The sequence below is a fragment of the Saimiri boliviensis genome, chromosome 11 (assembly GCF_048565385.1).
Source record: "Saimiri boliviensis isolate mSaiBol1 chromosome 11, mSaiBol1.pri, whole genome shotgun sequence".
NCBI classification, from domain to species: domain Eukaryota; kingdom Metazoa; phylum Chordata; class Mammalia; order Primates; family Cebidae; genus Saimiri; species Saimiri boliviensis.
Genome location: NC_133459.1, coordinates 50,472,569 through 50,495,703, shown reverse-complemented (window position 1 = coordinate 50,495,703; position 23,135 = coordinate 50,472,569). Strand labels below are relative to the sequence as shown.

The window sequence follows — 23,135 nt, the reverse complement described above, 5'->3', positions numbered from 1 at the left end:
CTTTCCCTTTTGCAAAGATTGTATTGGGCAAGATATGAGTAGAATATTCTCCTTGAGCCTGGAGCCACACTTGAAGGGAATCAAAAACTTTGGTGTTCACTACTAGCTCTTCCTTAGGCTTTAAAAAATACAGGGATGCCGGGCGTGGTGGCTCAAGCCTGTAATCCCAGCACTTTGGGAGGCCGAGGCGGGTGGATCACGAGGTCAAGAGATCGAGACCATCCTGGTCAACATGCTGAAACCCCGTCTCTACTAAAAATACAAAAAATTAGCTGGGCATGGTGGCACGTGTCTGTAATCCCAGCTACTCAGGAAGCTGAGGCAGGAGAATTGCCTGAACCCAGGAGGCGGAGGTTGCAGTGAGCCGAGATCACGCCATTGTACTCCAGCCTGGGTAACAAGAGAGAAACTCCTCCTCAAAAAAAAAAAAATACAGGGAATAAGAAAGCTCATATTCATATTCACCAACATGGAATAATAGGTAAGAATTTGTGAGGAAAACCTGGCAATGAAAAAAATATATAATCAACTTAAGCGTCTCCAGCTAAACCTCTGTAAAAGTAGGTATATTCAGTCAAGAGGCAATCACCCTAATATCTGATATGCTCTGCAGGTGAGTCTAACTATAATAATAGGTATCATTTATTAAGCATCTACTCTGTGCCAGACACCATGTTAGGTGTTTTATAAATAATTACCCTAATCTTTAAACACCTTATGTAGGATTATTTCTATTTTGCAAATAAGAAAGTGGAAGCTTAACAAGTTTGGATAACTTGTTCACATCATACAACTAGCAGATGTTAAGAGTTAGGATTCAAACAAATGTGGCTATTTCCATTGCATTATCAGAGAGACAAGTGTTCTAGTTACCTATTTTAGATCTAGACAAGTTATTTTCAAATTGGAATGTGGTTTGATCTTGATTACTGAAAAGATTTTAGATTTCAATGACCACAAATCTGAAATAATAACACTATCTGGTAATCATACATTCTCCTATCAATTTTTCTTATGCCACACTCACCTTGCCCCCTATCCGGACCTGAGCCTGAAGTTTGGCTAACTTTTCTTGATTCATGCTGTTGGTAAATCTAGGGGGGGAAAAATAGATTTGTTAAAGTCACTCTTTTACCAAAATTAAAAACTGTTTATGCAACAGTACCTTCTGGTTCACTCATCTTGTAGTATGCATCAACACCATGACTATATGAATACTGTCTATATTCTTTATAACTTGTTCTAGCTTTATAAATCAGGAATTTTTTAAAATCCAAATTAAGGCCGGGCGCAGTGGCTCAAGCCTGTAATCCCAGCACTTTGGGAGGCCGAGGTGGGTGGATCATGAGGTCAGGAGATCGAGACCATCCTGGTCAACATGGTGAAACCCCGTCTCTACTAAAAATACAAAAAATTAGCTGGGCATGGTGGCGCGTGCCTGTAATCCCAGCTGCTCAGGAGGCTGAGGCAGGAGAACTGCCTGAACCCAGGAGGCGGAGGTTGCAGTGAGCCGAGATCATGCAATTGCAGTCCAGCCTGGGTAACAAGAGTAAAAAAAAAAAAAAAAAAAATCCAAGTTAAATTACCATGAGGGAATCAAACATACAAACAGAAAACAGAATGGGATTCAAACCCATCTATTCAAAGATCCCTCCTTAAAACATGATTCAGTCCTTTGGCATTCAGTTAAACCTAACCAATTATGAAATCTCTGTAGGGAAGCCAGTTTTTTCTCTCAAAGATTTTTTCAGCAAAGAGCTGTTACCAAATGTTATTAGCAAAATCTTCAAGCAGATTTTTTCCTCCCAAATCACACTCTGTATTTCTTATAAATCATAAAGATGACAAAAAGAAAAAAAACCTGAACAAAGAAGAAATTCAACAAAAAGCTGTCTAGCTGTCAAGATATCAAGTAGTCACATCCTCTATTCAAGGTCAGATGATGTTAATAATGGGGAAAGAGAACCAAGTTTTCAGACATTTTTCCAGAGTTCATTCAATACCCTGCACTGATACAGTATGTTATACTTGTCAAGATATTCTTGCATACAGGGTAAAATGCTTCATTATACAATTTAATAAAAACATGTCTTTGCTACAGTAATAAATGAGGGGGGAGGGAGAGGAGACTCCTAAAATAAGCTTTTTAAAGCTAATCTTGATTTTGAAGATTCTAACATTATAGTTATGAATCTGGTCTGGTCGGTGATATTTGCACCAAGGAAAAAACATTCTTAAGTTTATAATGGGTCATAATATTCCACACTACATAAACAAATAAAAGCCAAATTAAGGCCTGGCATGGTGGCTCATGCCTATAATCCCAGTACTTTGGGAGGCCGAGGTGGGCAGATCACCTGAGGTCGGGAGTTCAAGACCAGCCTGACCAACATGGAGAAACTCCATCTCTACCAAAAATAGAAAATTAGCTGGGTGTGGTGGCACATCCCTGTAATCCCAGCTACTCAGGAGACTGAAGCAGGACAATCGCTTGAACATAGGAGGTGAAGGTTGTGGTCAGCTGAGATTGTGCCACTGCACTCCAGCCTGGGCAACAAGAGCAAAACTCTTGTCTTGAGGGGGAAAAAAAACCGACCAGGCTCAGTGGCCCATGCCTGTAATCCCAGCACTTTGGGAGGCCGAGGTGGGCAGATCACAAGGTGGAGACCATCCTGGCTAACATGGTGAAACCCTGTCTTTACTACAACCACAAATAGTAGCTGGGCATGGTAGCACGTGCCTGTAGTCCCAGCTACTAGGAAAGCTGAGGCAGGAGAATTGCTTGAACCTGGGAGGCAGAGATTGCAGTGAGCCGAGATCCTGCCACTGCACTCCAGTCTGGGCAACAGAGTGAGGATTTGTCTAAAACAAACAAACAAATGAAAACAAACAACAATAACAAAAAACCCAAAAAATTAAGTCTCGTTTTACTCATTCTGTGGATCAACAAATCACTACTGAGATGTGAGGGAGGGAATAAGGGACTAGGCTGTTATCAAACCTTCTTTGGCCAATTCTCAAACCCCTTTATAGTCATTATTCACATGAAAAGATACTGTTTGCTTCATTTGAGATATTAAAAAAAGGAGCATCAGATTATATCATTACTAACCATTCTATACTTTGACATTCTACTTAGGCACTAACCTGTATATATCTCTTCTTTAAGGCTAATGTCCAGTTCCCAAATAATATTTAGAAGGTATGATTCTGCTGCTCAGCACTGTATCACAGTGCACAAGCAGCTAAAAACACTCTTCTATAGGAGGAAGTAAGAAGTCTTTTTTTTTTTTTTTTTTTTTTTTTTTGAGACGGAGTTTCGCTCTTGTTACCCAGGCTGGAGTGCAATGGCGCAATCTCGGCTCACCGCAACCTCTGCCTCCCGGGCTCGGGCAATTCTCCTGTCTCAGCCTCCTGAGTAGCTGGGATTACAGGCACGCGCCACCACGCCCAGCTAGTTTTTTGTATTTTTAGTAGAGACGGGGTTTCACCATGTTGACCGGGATGGTCTCGATCCCTCGACCTCGTGATCCATCCGCCTCGGCCTCCCAAAGTGCTGGGATTACAGGCTTGAGCCACCGCGCCCGGCCTAAGTCTTAAGTGTGTACCAATCTTAGCTCTGCCATAGACTTAAATCCCAATCCCTATACTCAAATATCCACAGTAAAGGACCAACATTCATTTTTCTCAAAGGAATGTGGCTATGAGAGTGTAGTGAACTAACAAAGAGCCTAAGGAATTTATTGCAAAAAAAAAAGGGGACTAAGGAAAAACATTCGGTGTAGATACAGGGTACTCTTTGGGATTCTTCTGCATTTTGAAGTAACAATTCCCAAGAGAAGAGACAGAGGCTGGGATGCCAAGAAAAAGTCTTGACTTGTTTGAAACAAAAGCAAGAACAAAATTAATTCTTTAAATCAAGGCATAGATGAAAGAACCATCCCAGGTGATCAGGACTACAGAATTGAGAAATCCTGTTTCTAAGGAGTATCTCAGAGAAAAAGGATTTTAGGGAGACTGGGAGCTCAAGGAAGTAGGGGAGGAAGAAGAGTGGTCTTTTGTTTCTTACTTAGCAAGTTGTGGTGTGTAGAATTCAAGTAGGATTGAGACTGGACTCAGTCTATGAGATATCAAGCTCAGAATCTGGAGTAGACCTCTAAGATCACCTGGTTTAATTCTCTCTTTCAATCAACCTTTACTTTATTGCACCCATCATTCCTGGGACGCCATCTCAACACCAGCTAGCAGTGGCAAATTACAAAGAAAACAATTCTCTCCCTCCCAATATAACAGATTAGAAAATGAGGGCCCAGAAGGGAGATGTCCTTTCTTAGGTCCAAAAGGGAGAAGAAACTTCCTAAAGCCACATGATTAATGAGTTCTTCCTTGGGGATCCCAGGATCTTTTAGCACTGTTCTCAAGGACTCAAGAAAGAGTGTAAACAGTGAGGTTTATCTATATTTATTAAGTGCCTAAGTTGGAAGTATTGTGGTAGGCACTTTCACATACACCGTGTTTACACAGAGATAAAAAATAATTGCAACTTTTAGTCCTGACTTTTTATTATGCAGGGTTTCTCTAAGAGAAGTGCAAGCTTTGGAATTAGAAAGACCAAGGTTCTACCACTTGGGAAATGTATTTTACTTCTCTGATCTTGTATTTCTCCTGCATTTGGAAAGGTATAACACCACGTACTTCACAAGGTTGTTCTGAGGGTTAAAGATTATCAAGCACAGAGAAGGGTTCACAGAAGACACACAGTTACTGGTAACTATTGTTACCACTCCCGAAGTGGACAACTAAAGTAAACTGTAACGTGGGAACGGAAGTTGAAACCGCCATTCACTAGCTGTGCAACATTGAGTCTGTCGGTCAGTCAGCAGGCAGTGGGAGGGGGTTATAAAGACGCCGACTTGTAAACAAACACTGGCATTACAAGGTGAAGAGCGCTGCAACTGAGTTCGGTTCCCTGGACTTAGGGGCGGGCAGTGGTAACCTCAGCTTCCCTATCTGTATACTGGGAATATCAAATGAAATGACAACAGGGAGCCCGTATAAAGCCCAAACCGCACAACACTGCTGCTGTGAACGAGGAGTAATGGGACAGAGGAGAGGCGTCCACCGCCTCCGGGGACTGGATCTGGGCTGCCACAGCGCGGGCCCGCTCGCTCCCACAGGGGGCGGTGGTGCAGGGGACCTTCCCTCAGGTGCCGACCCCCAGCTGCGCCGCCGGTAACCGACAGGCCAAGCCAGCCGCCTCCGCCCCCGCTCGCCGCGCCACGGCGGAAGTGGCAGCCTGAGCGGTTGGCGGGTGTCGGAAGGAGAGGGCGGGGGGAGACCGTGCGCAGCGGCCTATGGCCGTGGAGTGGCGGGACCGCCGGGGGTCTCACCTGAAGCAGGGAGGGTCCTCCAACACCAGCACGCGGCAAGAGCAAGATGGCTGCCTCAGCGGAGACAGAGAAAGACGAAGGCGGCGGCAGCGGAGGCTGGAGCGGGTCCACGTGACAAAGTCGGTCCCGCCTCTCCCTCTCCGGGGCAGCCTATCCTGGGAGCGCACATCTGAACTGCAAAGCCCGGCCTGCTCTGCGAATCCTTCTACTGCTAGTGGCGCCAGGTGCAGGTGCCCGCGCGGCATCCTGGGGCTTGCAGTCTCCCGAGCGTTCCATTGTGTCCCTGCCTACAATTTTAGGGAACCTAACAGAAAGGCGGTCGGTATGTTTCTCTTTGGGTGTATACTTTAGTTAGGTTGTTTTTTGGCTATGCGTTAAGTACGCACTTTAGGACTCAACTAGTACCAGGAAGAAAGACCGGACATTTTCACTTCTTATACAGCGGAGGGGAAAAATTGGGAAGAAATCCTCAAGCTACAAGAAAAATAACCAGAAGCTTTACACTTTAAAAGCGTGCACTGACTTCTGTCCTGGTGTGCTAAGTCCACCCAAGTCAGTTTTGCAGTAAGAGGCCCCAAGTTTGGTTTTCTCGGAGCTTTTATCAGTTGGTTGCATCATCCCTGAGTAGGAGATTTGCGGTTGCAAGGAAAAATAAGGTACAGAGCTTCTCCAGCGGGAAAGGGCATGTCTGCACGGCACTAGCCCACGCACCGCCGAAGAGGGTTGCAAGGTCTCCTCGGAGACCTGGGCAGGACCCTAACAATGAAATCCAGTCGTCTAGTCTTTATTTGTGGAGAGGGAAGGAGAATCCGAGGCCATTGGGCAACCTGCCCACTGTTGGGAGAGACTGACCTCACCAATCAATAATTTGCGTTTGACTAGGAAGTGCAGCGGTTCTTGGGGGGAGGGGCTGGACTGGGTGGCGGACCCAAGCAGCAACGGTTCTCCTGAATTTCTCACCCGCATTCTTGGCCCACATTTTCCCGCTCCGTCCCAGGACTTGGACACCCAGAATCCAGGAAAAGTAACTTGCGCTCGAGAACAGCTCTCGCACCAACGTGATCTGCACCTTTAAACTCACTTTGTGCCGAACCAGACCCCGGAGGCACCACCCACATCCGTCTAACATCACTTCCTTCAGAGTTTGAAAAAAAAAAAAAAAAAAAATCTGGGAAGGCGAGGGGTTGTGCTGAGCCGCTCTCGGCTAGCGGTGTGGACCTTCTGCTGGGACTGCGGCCCTGCGTCCGCTCAGCCCCGTGGCTCCGCGCATCTACTGCCATGGAGACGCGGCCTCGTCTCGGGGCCACCTGTTTGCTGGGCTTCAGTTTCCTGCTCCTCGTCATCTCTTCTGATGGACATAATGGGCTTGGAAAGGGTCAGACCGCGTTCTTATCTTACTCTTTACTGATCCTGGGCCCCAGCCCAGTATAACCTCTTGCCCTAACACGTTCCCCTCACGTTCTATCTCTCAGGCCACGCCAGATTTCTTTTTACCTTCCCCAACCACTCCTGGAGTTTGACGATTTCTTGGCTACCCCAAGAAAGAGTAGCAGGTCTGGGGAATGGAGAAGTTGTACTTGAGGCCTCGCTAAATTCTTGGGTTGGGGGAAGGAATGGCCCGTAAATTAAGAAAAGCATGTTTAAGAGCCCAGCATAGTGCCTAGCGCTTGGGAGGTCCTGAGGAACGGTCGCGTCTCACCTGGGAGAAATAGAGCCGTTGGGGACTTGCGTATGCAGAGAACCCTGTCCTGGGTCTGAAGATTCTGCTCCTTACCTCTTCCGTGAACACCTAGGTTACTGCCACTTCCTTGCCTTTGGGAGACAGCACCTGCATCCCAGGTAGCCATATCTAGTGCATAAGAAGGGCCAGGTGAAAGGTAGAAGGTGCTCTTTCGAGAGTTCCCAACAATTGTCCTTGCTGTGGTTCAGCGAGTGTGTCTTAAGACATTGAGTTTTCTGTGAGTGAGCGATCAGTGTTTAGGTGTGACCCCTACTCCATTCATTACCTACATCTCCGTTCTATGTTTTAACACCTTTCTCCTTATCAGCCCTTACTTAGTTGAAAGTTGGATTGACAGTCTGTGAACTCAGGGTTTATACTTTTCTAAGTAGATGAATCGTAGCATGGATCCCAACCCCTCTTCCATTTTTTTTTTCACTGACCTTACTGTATGGAATGATTCTGCTGGAATCCTGCTGTTTTTGTTTTCTCTTATTATTTCACATCTATTGGTGGGTAGTAAGATTGGGTGGGCATTCATTTTGCCTAAATGCAGTCATTCCTTCATTCCAAAAATAATTTTGATCACCTTCTGTATTTTCTGTATTTTCAGGCACTGTCCTAGGCATTAGGGATATAGCTGTAAACAGGAAAGACAAGGTTCCTACTTTTGTGGAGCTTATTATATTCAAGTTAGAGAGACAGAGTAGACTCATGAACAAATTAATAAACAAGACAGTTTCAGCTAGGAATAAGTGCTGGAAAAACAACAAGACTGTGATGGAATAGGAAGTAGGAAGGCTGGGGAGGTTGGGGGAGCTGGCACATCACTTGAGTTATGAAGATCAGGGAAAGCTTTTTGGAGAAGGTGATACGTGGGTTTCCATGTCAGTGATGAAACTGCATGACAAATCCTGTTAGGCCAGAATGTTTTAAATACTGACAATCCCATTTTAAAACAGGTTACTGTATATTTAAAGTAAAATTGTTAAGTACTGAGGGTAACAGAAGAGTATAGTGTTAGGAACATGGATTTAGATCTGAGCTTTTTCTTAGGCTTTATTTGTTTGTTTTTGTCTTGAGATGGAGTCTTGCTTTGCTGCCCAGGCTGGAGTGCAGTGGTGCGATCTCGGCTCACTGCAACCATCTCTGGGGTTCAAGTGATTCTCCTGCCTCAGCCTCCCGAGTAGCTGGGACTACAGGGGTGCAGCACTACACCCATCTAAATTTTTTTTTTCTTTTTTTTTGTATTTTTAGTTGAAATTGAGTTTCACTGTGTTGGCCAGGCTGGTCTCGAACTCTGGACCTCCGGTGATCCTCCCTCCTTGGCCTCCCAAAGTGTTGGGATTATAGGCATGAGCCACTGTGCCTGGCCTAGATCTGAGTTTTAATTTATTCTGCCACTCACCAGCTAAGTAGGCTTGGACAGGTTTCTTAACTCTCAAAGCCTCAGTTCCTCATCTGCAAAAGGGGCATCATAACTACGTCAGACACTCAACAAATAATTTACTGTTCCACTTACTGTGTTAGGTGTAGGTAATACCTTGAAGTCAGATATTTTGTATCTTTTTTTTTTTTTTTTTTTTTGAGACGGAGTTTCGCTCTTGTTACCCAGGCTGGAGTGCAATGGCGCGATCTCGGCTCACCACAACCTCCGCCTCCTGGGTTCAGGCAATTCTCCTGCCTCAGCCTCCTGAGTAGCTGGGATTACAGGCACGCACCACCATGCCCAGCTAATTTTTTGTATTTTTAGTAGAGACGGGGTTTCACCGTGTTGACCAGGATGGTCTCGATCTCTTGGCCTCGTGATCCACCCGCCTCGGCCTCCCAAAGTGCTGGGATTACAGGCTTGAGCCACCGCACCTGGCAGATATTTTGTATCTTTATTCCTTGTTAGATACTAAGCTTTGTGTGGTTGTTCTAGTTACCATTGTTGTGTAATAAATCACCTCAAGATTTAGTGGCATGAAGAAATCATTTTATTATGTTCACAATTCTGTGAGTAAGGAATTCAAACAAGGTACATTGGGGAAGGCTTGTCCCTGTTCTATGATGTCTGGGGCCTCAGCTAAGCTAGTAACCTCTCTATGTGATCTTTCTGCATGAGCTGCTATGGGTTTCCTCACAGTAGCCTTATGGAAGCCTGGATTCCAACAGTGAGTGTCATAAGAGAACAACGTGGAAATGCATGGCATTTTTGTCATCTAGCCTTACAAAGCACATAGCATCACTTCCACTGTACTCTGTAGGGACAGATTTAAGGGAATGGGGCAGGGAGTTTGCAGTAAGCTGAGATTGTGCCACTGCACTCCAGCCTGAGCAACAGAGTGAGACTCTGTCTCAAAAAAAAAAAAAAAAAGTAAATTAGGAGACCAGGATTTTAATCCTTGTCAGGCCATTTAGTTCTGGTCCTGCTTGCTAACCAATTAATCATTGAGAGAGTTGGACTAGAAGTAGTGCTTCCTAAGATCCCTTCCAGCTTTAACATTCTATAGTGTTGCAAAATAATTACATGGTTCTCCATGGACTAAAAATTTAGACTATATCACCTACAGGGAGAAGTAGTGACCAATATTACTGTACATTTACTATCTTCCAGATGCTGTTTTGGGTGCACTTTTCATGTATTTACTAAACCTATAATAACCCTATGAGATGGATAATGTTTTTATCATTATCTCCACTTCACAGATGAAAAAACCTCAAATGAGGCACAGGAGTCTGGTGGACTAGCTGGAATACAAATCCCAGAGCCACCGCCCTTAACCAGCACAACACTCCATTCTCTCAGTGCAGAAACTGCTCTGAAGTTTAAAGGAGAAACTAGATAAGCTAGAAAGCTGTCACTGGGAGTGGTTCTTGTGCTCTTCTGCCTGAAACAAAAATGAATGACTTTGTCAAGTCTCTGGAATAAAAATTTGGCACTTACACATATGAAGTGTGTTTACCTTCCACACAGTGTTTTACTCATTCACAACAGCCTACGGGGTACATATTTTTGTTAGCCATATTTCGCATTTATGAAAACAGTCAGTGGCTGAACAAGATTTCTAATGTAGATCTGTTTGACTGAGACAGACATTTAGCCACTATGTTTTTTTGTCTCAGGTAGTGTTCCCTTTTTGAGAGGCTTGGCTGCCAGCTCTGTTGCTTGACCTTTTGTTATTTAGGTTTCATCAGCTAGGAGGGGGTGGATAATACTTTTCAGATGTCCTTAGCTTACATTCATTAAAACAATTTTTGGATGAAGGGATTGGAAATTCTGATTAAATACTGTGTTTAGAAATGTTTGCTTTTCTTTCTTTCTTTTTTTTTTAAATTAATGTTATAGGGTAAGAGCTGCTGATGTGGGAGACTTTACTTAACAGGTTAACTGGCATAAATTAAGTGGATATACAGGTGACACTTTAGGAAATTGGACTGCCTTCAGATGTTCCATGTTGGCACGGGTGTGAGTGTGAGTAGTGCTGGGGAGTGGACAATTTTAGTAACAAGGTAAACACTGTACGTTTTAAACTTATTTTTGAGGGGTAAGCAAAAAAATCTCAATTTTTCTAGATCTGAAGTTGGTGTTCTCATTCTGCTTTGGTGAAGCTGCATTCATTTGTTCATTTAATCTGTGCTAGAGAGGCTGTAAGGTGTAGTGATTGATTGTTAACTACAGACCCTGGAACTCAACCACCTAGATTCTAGTCCCAGCTCTGCCACTTACTGGCAATGTAACCTTGAGCAAGCTGTTTCAGTTCAGCTTCCTTATTTACAGTGGGATAATTAGAGTTTCTACCTCACAAAGTTATTGTGAGGATTAAATAAGTTAATATATATAAAAGCATTTAAGTGCCTGGCACATGATAAATTTCATATGTGTTAGTCATTATTAATATTGTTAACATTATAATTATTACATAAAATAAGCACTTAGGCTGGGTGCAGTGGCTCACTCCTATAATCCTAGCACTTTGGGAGGCTGAGGTGGGATTGCTTGACGCCAGAAGTTCAAAACCAGCCTAGGGAACATAGCAAGATCCTATCTCTACCAAAAAAAAAGCAATTGCTAATAAGTGATGGTGGTAATTATTAGTATTATAAAAAAATTCCAGTGTAACTTGTAATATGAATTCTCAAGGAAATTTTGTGCATGCAGTGGACTATGTTCATATTATATCTCTAGACTTACTCTTAGGGATATTGCAGTAGAACAGCTTGGGAAGTACTGGGATACTAGAAAAGCATGCTAATTAGGAGTCAGGAGACTTAAGTTTTGGTTTTGGTCTACCTTGAAATGTTGGATAGCATCTTTTCTAGGCCTCAGTAAAATGAGAGGGTTGGACTAAATTAATCTCTAGGGTTGTGATTCTTTAAATTTATTAAAGTTAAAATAAAATTAAAAATTGAGCTCAATTGGATTGGCTATATTTCAGTTGTTCTGTAGCCACATGTGGCTAGTGCCTACCATATTGAACAGCTCACTGCAGTAAGTTCTCCTTTATAATGCTGCTGTAGGGTCTCTATTAGTAATAACCTTATATGATTGTGGCCTAGGTACCTGGAGAATGAATGAATGAATGAATGAATGAATTTATTTATTTGAGACAGAGTCTCACTCTGTCACTCAGGCTGGAGTGCAGTGGCGTGATTTTGGCTCACTGCAACCACTGCCTCCTGGCTTTAAGCAATTCTCCTCAGCCTCCCAGGTAGCTTGGATTACACGTGCATGCCACCATACCCAGCTAATTTTTAAATTTTTAGTAGAGATGAGTTTTCACCATGTTGGCCAGGCTGGTCTTGAACTTCTCAGCTCAAGTGATCTGCCTGCCGTGGCCTCCCAAAGTACTGGGATTACAGGCATGAACCACTGTGCCCTGCTGAGAAATTTTATTTAACCTAATATTAATCTATCTTCCTTAACTTTCTTTTGTTTGGCATTGGACTTCTACAAGTCCTTCTGTTTTAGGTGCATTTTTTTTTTTTTTTTTTTTTGGTAAAGAAAGGAAACAGGTGTCACTTTCTGTTGCCAAAACTGGAGTGTAGTGGTACCATTATAGCTCACCGCATTCTCGAACTCTTGGCTTCAAGCAGTCCTCTGACATCAGCTTTCTGAGTAGCTGAGACTATAGGTACATGCCACTGCAACCAGCTAATTTCTAAGCTTTTTTGTAGAGATGAGATTTCGCTATGTTACCCAGGCTTGCCTCAAACTTCTGGCCTCAAGTGATCCTCCTGCCTTGGCCTTCCAAAGTGCTGAGATTATAGGTGTGAGCCACCACAACTGGTTAGATATGCTTTTATAAGAATCACAGAGGTATTTTTTTTTCTTAAACCAAGTCTGACAATTTTTGTCTTTTCACTTTAATTGGTGAGTTTAGTCTACTTAAGTTTGTTGTGATTAATGACAGAGCTGTTCTTGTTTCTCTTATCCAGTTTCTGTCTCTACTGCTTTTTTTTTTTTTTTTTCTGAGCTTTTTTCTCTTCTTATCTTTTTGCTATTTCTTTGGGGATTGAATTTTTTTTTTTTTTTTTTTTCCGAGATGGAGTTTCACTCTTGTTACCCAGGCTGGAGTGCAATGGCGCGATCTCGGCTCACTGCAACCTCCGCCTCCTGGGTTCAAGCAATTCTCCTGCCTCAGCTGGGACTACAGGCGTGTGCCATCATGCCCAGCTAATTTTTGTATTTTTAGTAGAGACGGGGTTTCACCTTGTTGACCAGGATGGTCTCGATCTCTCGACCTCATGATCCACCCGCCTCGGCCTCCCAAAGTGCTGGGATTACAGGCGTGAATCACCGCGCCCGGCCTGGGGATTGAATATTTATTTGCTTGTTCTTATTTTATCTCCTTTATTAGTTTGGAAATTGGCATTCTCATTTTCTTTTAGTGTTAATGCTTGAGATTTTACTTGCATGCTTAATAAAATCTAACACTATTATACCCCCAATTGTAAGAGGGACTTTAAAATATTTAACTTCAGTCATCCCCTCTTTACTTATAAGGAGTTGTCACATATTTAGTTCTAATTTAAATTTTTTTTCTAAACTTATTTATTTTTTAGAGATAGATTCTCATCCTGTTTCCCAGATTGACCTCAGACTCCTGGGTTTAAGCGATCCTCCTGCCTAACCTGAGAGTAGCTGGGACTACAGATGCACATTGTGCCTGGTTTAGTTCTCTCTCACTTTTTTTTAACTCTACCAGTTGGGCATTACAAATTGCTATACAGACAATATTTACAGATTTATTTACATGTTTGCTGGTTTATTTGTATCTAGGCCTTCTGGTATCATTTCCTGCCTGAAATATGTCCTTTAACTATCCTTTTGGTTCTCTCTGGTTCTCTCCTAGGGGACTATTTTATACTTATTCCTGTCTTTTCAAATCTCCAATACTTCTTCCATAGTCCTTACTCTCAGTTAGTCACTATGGTCCCTCTTGAACAGAAGACAGAAGGAATTGGGGAGGCCTTTCAAAAATTCTCGCTACTGCATTTACCCACTAGTGTCCATATATGCTGCCTTCCCTGTTACTTGATAAACCATTGTTATTCCTAGCAAAGGCTAATTCCTCTGCTTGCATGCTAAACCTCGTCTCTTCTCACCAACTCACTGACATTTTACCAGTGACTCTCCCTTCTCATGTTGTATTACCCCTTTTTCCTATCTTTATTGTATTATTTCTGTCAGCTTTCAATTGTCCCTGGTATAGCAAAATTCTTTTTTTTTTTTTTTAAACAGTCTCACTCTGTCACCCAGGTTGTAGTGCAGTGGCATGATCTTGGCTTACTGCAACGTTCACCTCCCAAGATCAAGCAATTCTCATGCCTCAGCCTCCTGAGTAGCTGGAATTCCTGGTTCATGCCACCATATCCAGCTAATTTTTGTATTTTTAGTAGAGATGGGGTTTTACCATGTTAGGTTAGACTAGGCTGGTCTTGAACTCCTGACCCTTGGGCTCCCAAAGTGCTGGGATTACAGGTGTGAGCCACCACACTCAGTCAAAATTTTTTTGAAAGAGTTGTATGTACTCGATCTAATTTTTCTCCTTGGACTGTCTTGGTCATGCTGTAATCATGCTTTCATCCTCACTGTAAATGGCAGCTTCATCCTTCTACATGCCCAGGCCAAAAACCTTAGAGTGATTCTTTTTTTTTTTTTTTTTTTTTTTTTTTTGAGACGGAGTTTCGCTCTTGTTACCCAGGCTGGAGTGCAATGGCACGATCTTGGCTCACTGCAACCTCCGCCTCCTGGGTTCAGGCAATTCTCCTGCCTCAGCCTCCGGAGTAGCTGGGATTACAGGCATGCACCACCATGCTCAGCTAATTTTTTGCACCATTAGTAGAGACGGGGTTTCACCATGTTGACCAGGATGGTCTCGATCTCTTGACCTCGTGATCCACCCACCTCGGCCTCCCAAAGTGCTGGGATTACAGGCTTGAGCCACCGCGCCCAGCCTTAGAGTGATTCTTGACTTCTCTTTTTGCTCTCATACCCCATATCCACAGCAAAATCCTGCTAACTTTACCTTTGAGATAAATACGGAACTCATTGGTATCTTATTCTGTCCACCACCACAGCTGGTCCAATCCACTCTCATCTCTTTATTAGTCTCCTTGCTTTTGTCTTGCTCCCCTGTATTAGTTTGCTAAGGCTACAGTAACAAAGTACCACAAACTGTCTTCTTTCTTCTCTCCCCTCCCATCCCCTCCTCTTCTTTCTCTCCCGCTTTCTTTCCCTCCCTCCTGCCTTTCTTTTTTTTTTTTTTTTTTTTTTTTTTGAGACGGAGTTTCGCTCTTGTTACCCAGGCTGGAGTGCAATGGCACGATCTCGGCTCACCGCAACCTCCGCCTCCTGGGTTCAGGGAATTCTCCTGCCTCAGCCTCCTGAGTGGCTGGGATTACAGGCACACGCCACCATGCCCAGCTAATTTTTAGTATTTTTAGTAGAGACGGGGTTTTACCATGTTGACCAGGATGGTCTCGATCTCTGGACCTCGTGATCCACCCGCCTCAGCCTCCCAAAGTGCTGGGATTACAGGCTTGAGCCACCGCGCCCGGCCCCTCCTGCCTTTCTTTTCCTTCCTTCCTTCCTCTCTCTTTCTCTCTCCTTCCTCCCTTCTTCCCTCCCTCCCTCCGTCTCTTCCTTCTTTCCTTCCTTCCTCTCTTTCTTTCTTCTTGCTCTGTCACCCTGACTGGAGTGCCGTGGGGTGATCATAGCTCTCTACAGCCTTGACCTCTCAGGCTCAATCAAGCTTCCTGCCTCTGCTTCCCAAGTAGCTGGGACTACAGGCATGTACCACCATACCTGGTTAATTTTTCTATTTTTTATAGCAATGGGGTTCTCATTATGTTGCCCAGGCTGGTCTCAAACTCCTGGGCTCAAGTGATCCTCTCACTTCAGCCTCCCAGAGTGCTGGCATTGCAGGCATGAGCCACCATGCCCAGCCCAAACTGTGTCTTTTTTTTTTTTTTCAAGAGACAGTGTTTCACCATATTGGTCAGGCTGATCTCAAACTCCAAACCTCAGGTGATCCACCTGCCTCAGCCTCCCAAAGTGCTGGGATTACAGGTGTGTGCCATTGTGCCTGGGCCCCCAACTGTGTCTTAAACAACAGAAATTTATTGTCTCACAGTTCTGGAGACTAGGAGTCTAAAATCAAGGTGTCAACAGTATTGTTTTTTCTGAGGGCTGTGAAGGAAGGATGGAAACAGCTTTCAGCTTATCTAAAAATGTCTATTTTGCTCTTATTTTTGAAAGATAGTTTTGCTAGGTACAAAATTGTAGGTTTAGAGTTATTTTCTTTCAGTATTTCAAAGATGATATTCTGCTATCTTCTGAGTTCTGTTGTTCTTGTCAGTCTAGTCATTGATCTTTTGTAGGAAATATGTCATTTCTCAGCCAGGTGCCGTAGCTCACACCTGTAATCCCAGCACTTTGGGAGATTGAGGCAGGTGGATCACCTGAAGTCAGGAGTTCCGAGACCAGCCTGTCCAACATGGCAAAACGTTGTCTCTACTGAAATACAAAAATTGGCTGGGCATGGTGGCTGGTACCTGTAATCCCAGCTACTCGGGAGGCTGAGGCAGGAAAATCGCTTGAACCCAGGAGTTAGAGGTTGGTATGAGCCGAGATCATGCTACCACACTCCAGCCTGGGTGACAGGGCCAGACTTTGTCTCAAAAAAAAAAAAAAAAAAAAAAAAAATTAATTAATTAAAAAAAAAGTCACTTCTCTTTGAATGCTTTTAAGATCTTCCCAGTGTTTTTGCTGCTCTGCAGTTTCACCATATAAGTGTTTGTTTTTATAATTTATCCCAGTTAATACATATTATGAAGAAATCTGCAGATTCATGGTTGTATTTTGTTTATTTTTGAGACAGGATCTCTCTGCCCCTCCAAGGAGTGCAGTGGCACAATCATTGCTCACTGCAATCTCAAACTCCTGGGCTTAAACCATTCTCCCACCTCAGCCTCCCAAGTAGTTAGCATGCGCCTGGCTTTTAATTTTTTGTAGAAACAAAATTTCTCTGTGTTGCCCAGGCTGGTTTCCACCTCCTGGACTCAAGTGATCATTCTGCCTCGGCTTCCAAAAACTCTAGGATTTTAGGTATCAGCCACTGTGCCTGGTCATATTAATGTTTTATCTTGTTCTTCAAAATGGTCAGCCATTATCTCTTCAAATGTGCCTTAAAAAACAAATAAACAAACAAAAAACAGTTTCCCTTGTTGCCTAGACTGGAATGCAATGGCACACTCTCAGCTTACTGCAACCTCCACCTCCCACGCTCAAGTGATTGCTGTGCTTCAGCCTCCCAAATAGCTGGGACTATAGGCATGCAGCACCGTGCCTGGCTAATTTTTGTGTTTTTAGTAGAGAAGAGTTTCCACCATGTTGGCCAGGCTGGTCTCGAACTCCTGGCCTCAAGTGATCCATCTGCCTCAGCCTCTCAAAGTGCTGGGATTACAGGTATGAGCCATCGTGCCCTGCCTTCATATATGTCTTTTTCCTTTATTCTTTCATTCTGAGACTCCAGTTTTATGTGTATTAGACTTTCACAATCTATGCTATATCTCTTGGTCTCTCCTTCCCCATAAATTTCATCTCCTTGTCTCTTTGTGTTGCATCCTGGATAACTTTTTCTGATCTATACTTCCACCACCTCTAATTTGCTGTTTTAACCTATCCACCATATTTTAAAAAACTGATACTTTATTTTTTGAGCAGCTTTAGGTCTGCAGAAAAATTGAGCAGAAAATACAGGGTTCTCCTATGTTCCCTTCCCTCTCTCCTTCCCTCCCCCAACCTCTCGTAGTAACATCTTGCATTAATGTGGTACATTTGTTGCAATTGATGAACCAATATTGATACATTGTTATTTATTATTATTATTATTTTGAAATGGAGTTTCACTCTTGTTACCCAGGCTGGAGTGCAATGGCACTATCTTGGCTCACCACAACCTCCGCCTCCTGGGTTAAAGCATTCTCCCGCCTCAGCCTCTCGAGTAGCTGGGACTACAGGCGTATGCCACTATGCCCAGCTAATTTTTGTGTTTTTAGTAGAGACAGGGTTTCACCATGTTGATCAATTTGGTCTCGTTCTCTTGACCTCGTGATCTACCCACCTCGGCCTCCCAAAGTGCTGGGATTATAGGCATGAGCCACCGCGCCTGGCCTGATACATTATTATTAACTAAAGTTCTTAGTTTACATTAGGGTTCATTCTTGGAGTTGTACATTTTATATGTTTTGACAAACATATTATAACATATGTATGCATTTGCTAGGACTGCCATAACAAATATACAGACTAACTGGCTTAAACAACAGAAGTTTATTTTCTCATGATTCTGGAGGCTAGACGTCCAAGATGAAGGCCTTGGCAGGGTTGGTTTCTTCTTGTAGATGGCTGTGTTCTATGTCTTCACATGATCTTCCCTTTAAATTTGTCTATGTCCTAATCTCCTGTTCTCAGAAGGATTAGGGTCCACCCCAGTGACCTCATTTTACCTCAGTTACCTCTTTAAAGACCCTTTCTTCAAATATAGTGTGAAGTACTAGGGGTTAGGACTTTAACATATGAACTTTGGAGTGCGGTAGGGGATGCAATTCAGGCCATAACAATTTGACTCCACCATTATGGTCTCATATAGAATAGTTTCACTGTTGTAAAAATATCCTGGGCTCCATGTATTCATCTCTCTCCCCCAGAATCCCTGTTAACCACTGATCTGTTTACTATCTCCATAATTTTGCCTTTTCCAATGTCATGTCATTGGAATTATGTAGTATATAGCCTTTTGAAACTGCTTTTCCACTTAAGTATGTATTTAAGGTTCTTCCACGTCTTTTCATGGCTTGATCACTCATTTCCTTTTGTCACTGCATATTCATTCACTTTGAATTTCAACAATTGTATTTTTAATTTCTAGAAGTTCTATTTGATGCCTTCACAGATTTTACTTTTTTTTAGGTCTACAGAATTTTTTTTTTTTTTTTTTTTTTTTAAGACAGAGTCTTACTCTGTCACCCAAGCTGGAGTGTGGTCGTGTGATCTCAGCTCACTGTAAACTCTACCTCCCGGGTTCAAGAGATTTTTCCTACTCCAGCCTCCCAAGTAGCTGGGACTACAGGCTTGCACCACCACACCTGGCTAATTTTTTATATTGTAGTAGAGACAGGGTTTTGCCATGTTGCCCAGGATGGTCTTGAACTCCTCAGCTCAGGTAATCCATCCACCTTGGCCTCCCAAAGTGGTAGGATTACAAGCACGAGCCACCACACCTGGCCAGATTTGACTTTTTATTTTGCATGTTGCATGCCTGTTTTTGTGATTCCATGTGTTATTTCTTTAAACATTTCATGCATAGTTACTTCTGTATTCTGTGGCTGACAGTTCTAATACCTGAAGTCCTCAGGGATCAAAATCTGTTTGTTGCTTCTGTTCTTACTTGTGGTGACTTCTTTTCTTAGATTTTTGGTGATCCATGACTGTGAGCTCGTAATGGTTGTTCTTCGTCATTGGCTATCCTGGAGGCCTAAAGTGGAGAATGCTTTCCTCCAGAAAATTTTGGCATTTGATTAATCTGAAAACCAGGGGGTACCACTGACATGGAATCATTTTAGTCTCTTTTGAGGGTTGTGTTAATGTGGGAGTTTCAGATTCATCTCCATTTTGCCACATCATAATGGACGCTTGCTTTCAGGGCAGCCTCACTTGCTTCTTGCTTATTGGTTTTAGCTTGCTTTTAGTTTATGGATGATTTCTGTCATTACTATGAGTCAGTGAGCACATTCTGAGAGTCCATTTTATCTAGGATTTCATCGTTTTGTAGTTGTATATCCCTTCAGACTGTCTAGTTGGGCATCTTGCCAAAGCAGGATTCAGTTGCCTGAGCTTAGGTATTGACCAATAGAATGATCGTGATCATGTTAGATACCTTCCAGTTCTCTTGGGCATCCTCTCAATTTCATTCTCAATCATTCACTCTTCAGAATCAAACTTTGAGCCTTACGTAAGTGACAGCATCCCATGCTATTGGGAATGAAAAGTGACGATGGTTAGTTTCAGTACTGCCTGCATGTGCTAATCTGGATGACCTTTTCTTTCCCTGTGGTAGCACTGATGAAAATTAGATTTGAATTTATTTCTGAGAAAGAAAAATATGAAAGATGGATGTAGTAACCAAAATGGCACATGATTGCAATTTAAATCTCAAATTGGCCATTTAGCAGTTATGTGATCAATACAGATGATGTAACTTCTTGAGCCTCAGAATTCTCAGTCGTATAGAATGACAAAATCTACTACTTATTGATCATTTACAGTATGCTAAGCACTATGCTAAATTTTTTGCATATATTTCTTATTTAATATTCAGTAACAACTTTATGAGATATAATTATTATGCCTCTTTTTTTTTTTTTTTTTTGAGACGGAGTTTCGCTCTTGTTACCCAGGCTGGAGTGCAATGGCGCGATCTCGGCTCACCGCAACCTCCGCCTCCTGGGTTCAGGCAATTCTCCTGCCTCAGCCTCCGGAGTAGCTGGGATTACAGGCACGTGCCACCATGCCCAGCTAATTTTTTGCACCTTTAGTAGAGACGGGGTTTCACCATGTTGACCAGGATGGTCTCGATCTCTTGACCTCGTGATCCACCCGCCTCGGCCTCCCAAAGTGCTGGGATTACAGGCTTGAGCCACTGCGCCCGGCGCGCCTCTTTTTTTTTTTTTCTTTTTTAGATGGAGTCTTGCTCCCATTGCACAGGCTGGAGTGCTTTGGCTCCATCTCAGCTCACTGCAACCTTCACCTCCTGGGTTCAGGCAATTCTTCCTCAGCCTCCAGAGTAGCTGGGATTACAGACGTGCACCACCACACCTGGCTAACTTTTGTATTTTTAGTAGAGATGGGGTTTTGCCATATTGGCCAGAATGGTCTCAATCTCTTGACTGGTGATCTGCCCAGTTAATTTTTGTGTTTTAATAGAGATGGGGTTTTGCCATGTTGGCCAGGCTGGTCTTGAACGCCTGACCTCAGGTGATCCACCCGCCTTGGCCTCCCAAAGTGCTAGGATTACAGGCATGAGCCACCGTGCATGGCCTATTATGCCTCTGTAAAGATGAGAAAACTGAAGCATAGAGAGATTAAGTAAAAATGGGTTATTAATAAGGCCAAATTTAAATGCGATAACACATGTGGTATGCCAGGCACATATAAGGTGGTCAGTAAATAGCAGCTAGCATTATGATCTCTAATAATTTTCGAATATAAAATTCTCTTATGTGATATGATCTAAATAAGATTAACTTGCTCAACAAATATTTTATGGAGCACTTACTGTAACCATGTGTACTGCTAAATGGTAAGGAAAGAGAAAGGAATAAGACAGATATGGTCCAGAGATGGACACATAAACATTTACAAGTCAGCCTGGGGAGTGCTGTGATGGAGCAAGAACAGGGTGCTTTTGGAGTCAGGGAAGATATACCAGAAGAAATGCCCTGTAGGCTTATATCTGAAGCCTTGGATGTGAGGGACAGAGGATTTGCACAGGTGGCAGTGATTATGAAAGCCTAGAGGGGAGAGAGTGCTCTACTCTCATTTAAAGAAGTGAAAGGGCTGGATGTGCTGGCTGATGCCTGTAATCCCAGCACTTTGGGAGGCTGAGGAGGCTGGTGGATCACCTGAGCTCAGGAGCTCAAGACCAGCCTGGCCAACATAGCAAAACCCTGTCTCTACTAAAAATACGAAAATTATAGGCTGGGCATGGTGGCTTACGCCTGTAATCCCAGCAGTTTGGGAGGCTGAGGCGGGTGGATCATGTGAGGTCAGGAGTTTGAGACCAGACTTACCAATATGGAAAAACGCTGTCTTTATTAAAAATACAAAATTAGCTGGGCATGGTGGTGCATGCCTGTAATCCCAGCTAATCAGGAAGATGAGGCAGGAGAATTGCTTGAACCTGGGAGGTGGAAGTTGCATGAGCTGAGATTGCCTCATTGCACTCCAGCCCTGACAACAAGAGTGAAACTCCATCTCAAAAAAAAAAAAAAAAAATTATTTCTGATGTGCTAAACAAAACTTTGGAGGTTAATTAGCAGTATGACTTATTTAGTCATTGCTGCCAGTCACCTTCAAACAAACAAGTAAAAAAAAAAAAAATTAGCTAGGCATGGTGGCAGGCATCTGTAATCCCAACTACTTGGGAGGCTGAGACAGGAGAATCACTTGAACCTGGGAGGTGGAGGTTGCAGTGAGCTGAGATCACACCACTACACTCCAGCCTGGGTGACAGTGAGATTCTATCTCAAAAAAAAAAAAAAAAAAAAAAAAAAAGTCGAAGTATAGGGTGTGTGTATATAAGATTTTAGGAAAAGTGTGGAAAGTGAGGCTGGAGAGGTGGGCAGGTGCCATATGCTGAAAGGCTTTGTAAACCCTGCTGCAAGAGTTGGACCTATGTTGAAGAGCATTGGAAAAACCTTTGAAAGTTTTTTTTTTTTTTCCCCCAGGAGTAACATGATTTAGAAAGACCATTCTGTGCTGTTCTACAGAATATGCTCAGGAGTTTAAAAAAATAAAATAGAGGCCAGGCATGGTGGCTCACATCTGTAATCCCAGCACTTTGGGAAGCCAAGGTGGGCGGATCCCCTGAGTTCAGGAGTTCAAACCAGCCTGAACAACATAGTGAAACCCTGTCTCTACTAAAAATACAAAAAGTAGCTGGGCATGGTGGCAGGTGCCTGTAATCCCAGCTACTCTGGTGGCTGAGGCAAGAGAATCACTTGAATCTCAGAGGCAGAGGTTGCAGTGAGCCGAGGTCGTGCCACTGCATTCCAGCCTGAGTGACAGAGGGAGACTCCCTCTCAAAACAAATAAAATACAAAGATTACTCTGGCTGAATTTTTGGAATAATAATAACAATAGCTTTAAATACTTCACTTACTCCTTATACTAACACTTGGAGGTAGGTCTTATTATCTTGTTTTTACAGATGAAGGGGAAAAACAAATTGGGACTCAGAGAGCTTACTTCACTCACAAAAATTCATACACTTGATAGGAAGTGGAGTTGCGGAATCTTCTGAATCTAAAGCTGTATTCCTGAATCACCTTCAATTAGTTAGGATTTGTTACGACCTGCTTTATGTTTACTCTGTGGGAAATTCTCATTCATTCTTATAGTATTGTTGGCATATTCTGTGATAGTTTACAAAGTACTTATTGTCATTTTTAAATTTAAACTCCTTTGAAACTGTGAATTAGGTAGTGGTATCTCCGTTTTGCAGGTATGAAAACTGAGGCTTGAGATATGGTCCCATACACCTAGAAGGTGGTGGAGCTGGGACTTGAACATCAAGCTCTTGACAGAAGAAAACCTTCTTAGTGGGTATCTTGTGAACATGCACACTTCCTTCTTGGGTCTTGTGCCCTTTGTTCATTGTGTGAATGCTTATAAAGTTCTTTCCTTCCAGGTTTTGGAGATCATATTCATTGGAGGACACTGGAAGATGGGAAGAAAGAAGCAGCTGCCAGGTACA

The 23,135-nt window shown here is 43.0% G+C and overlaps 2 protein-coding genes across 6 annotated transcripts in view; one reads left to right on the top strand and one right to left on the bottom strand.

The window, feature by feature from the left end:
- BTF3L4 (basic transcription factor 3 like 4) overlaps positions 1-6,432 on the bottom strand; it is a 33,288-nt gene extending 26,856 nt beyond the window's left edge. Inside the window, exons 1-2 of one of the 5 annotated variants that reach the window (XM_074380816.1) lie at positions 6,351-6,432; positions 1,028-1,094 (exon numbers count right to left, since the gene is read on the bottom strand). In XM_074380816.1, the coding sequence (XP_074236917.1) occupies positions 1,028-1,081 (54 nt within the window). In that variant the 5' untranslated portion in view covers positions 1,082-1,094; positions 6,351-6,432. Of the gene's footprint in view, positions 1-1,027; positions 1,095-5,390; positions 5,646-6,350 lie in introns of those variants that run through there. The other 4 variants (XM_074380815.1, XM_074380814.1, XM_039473614.2 and 1 more) reach the window with 4 other exon arrangements.
- Positions 6,433-6,471: 39 nt separating this feature from the next.
- The window catches only part of TXNDC12 (thioredoxin domain containing 12), a 39,418-nt gene continuing 22,754 nt past the window's right edge, over positions 6,472-23,135 (top strand). The window contains exons 1-2 of the mRNA XM_039473616.2: positions 6,472-6,765; positions 23,070-23,130. Of these exons, the coding sequence (XP_039329550.1) occupies positions 6,669-6,765; positions 23,070-23,130 (158 nt within the window). The 5' untranslated portion in view covers positions 6,472-6,668. The remainder of the gene's footprint in view (positions 6,766-23,069; positions 23,131-23,135) is intronic.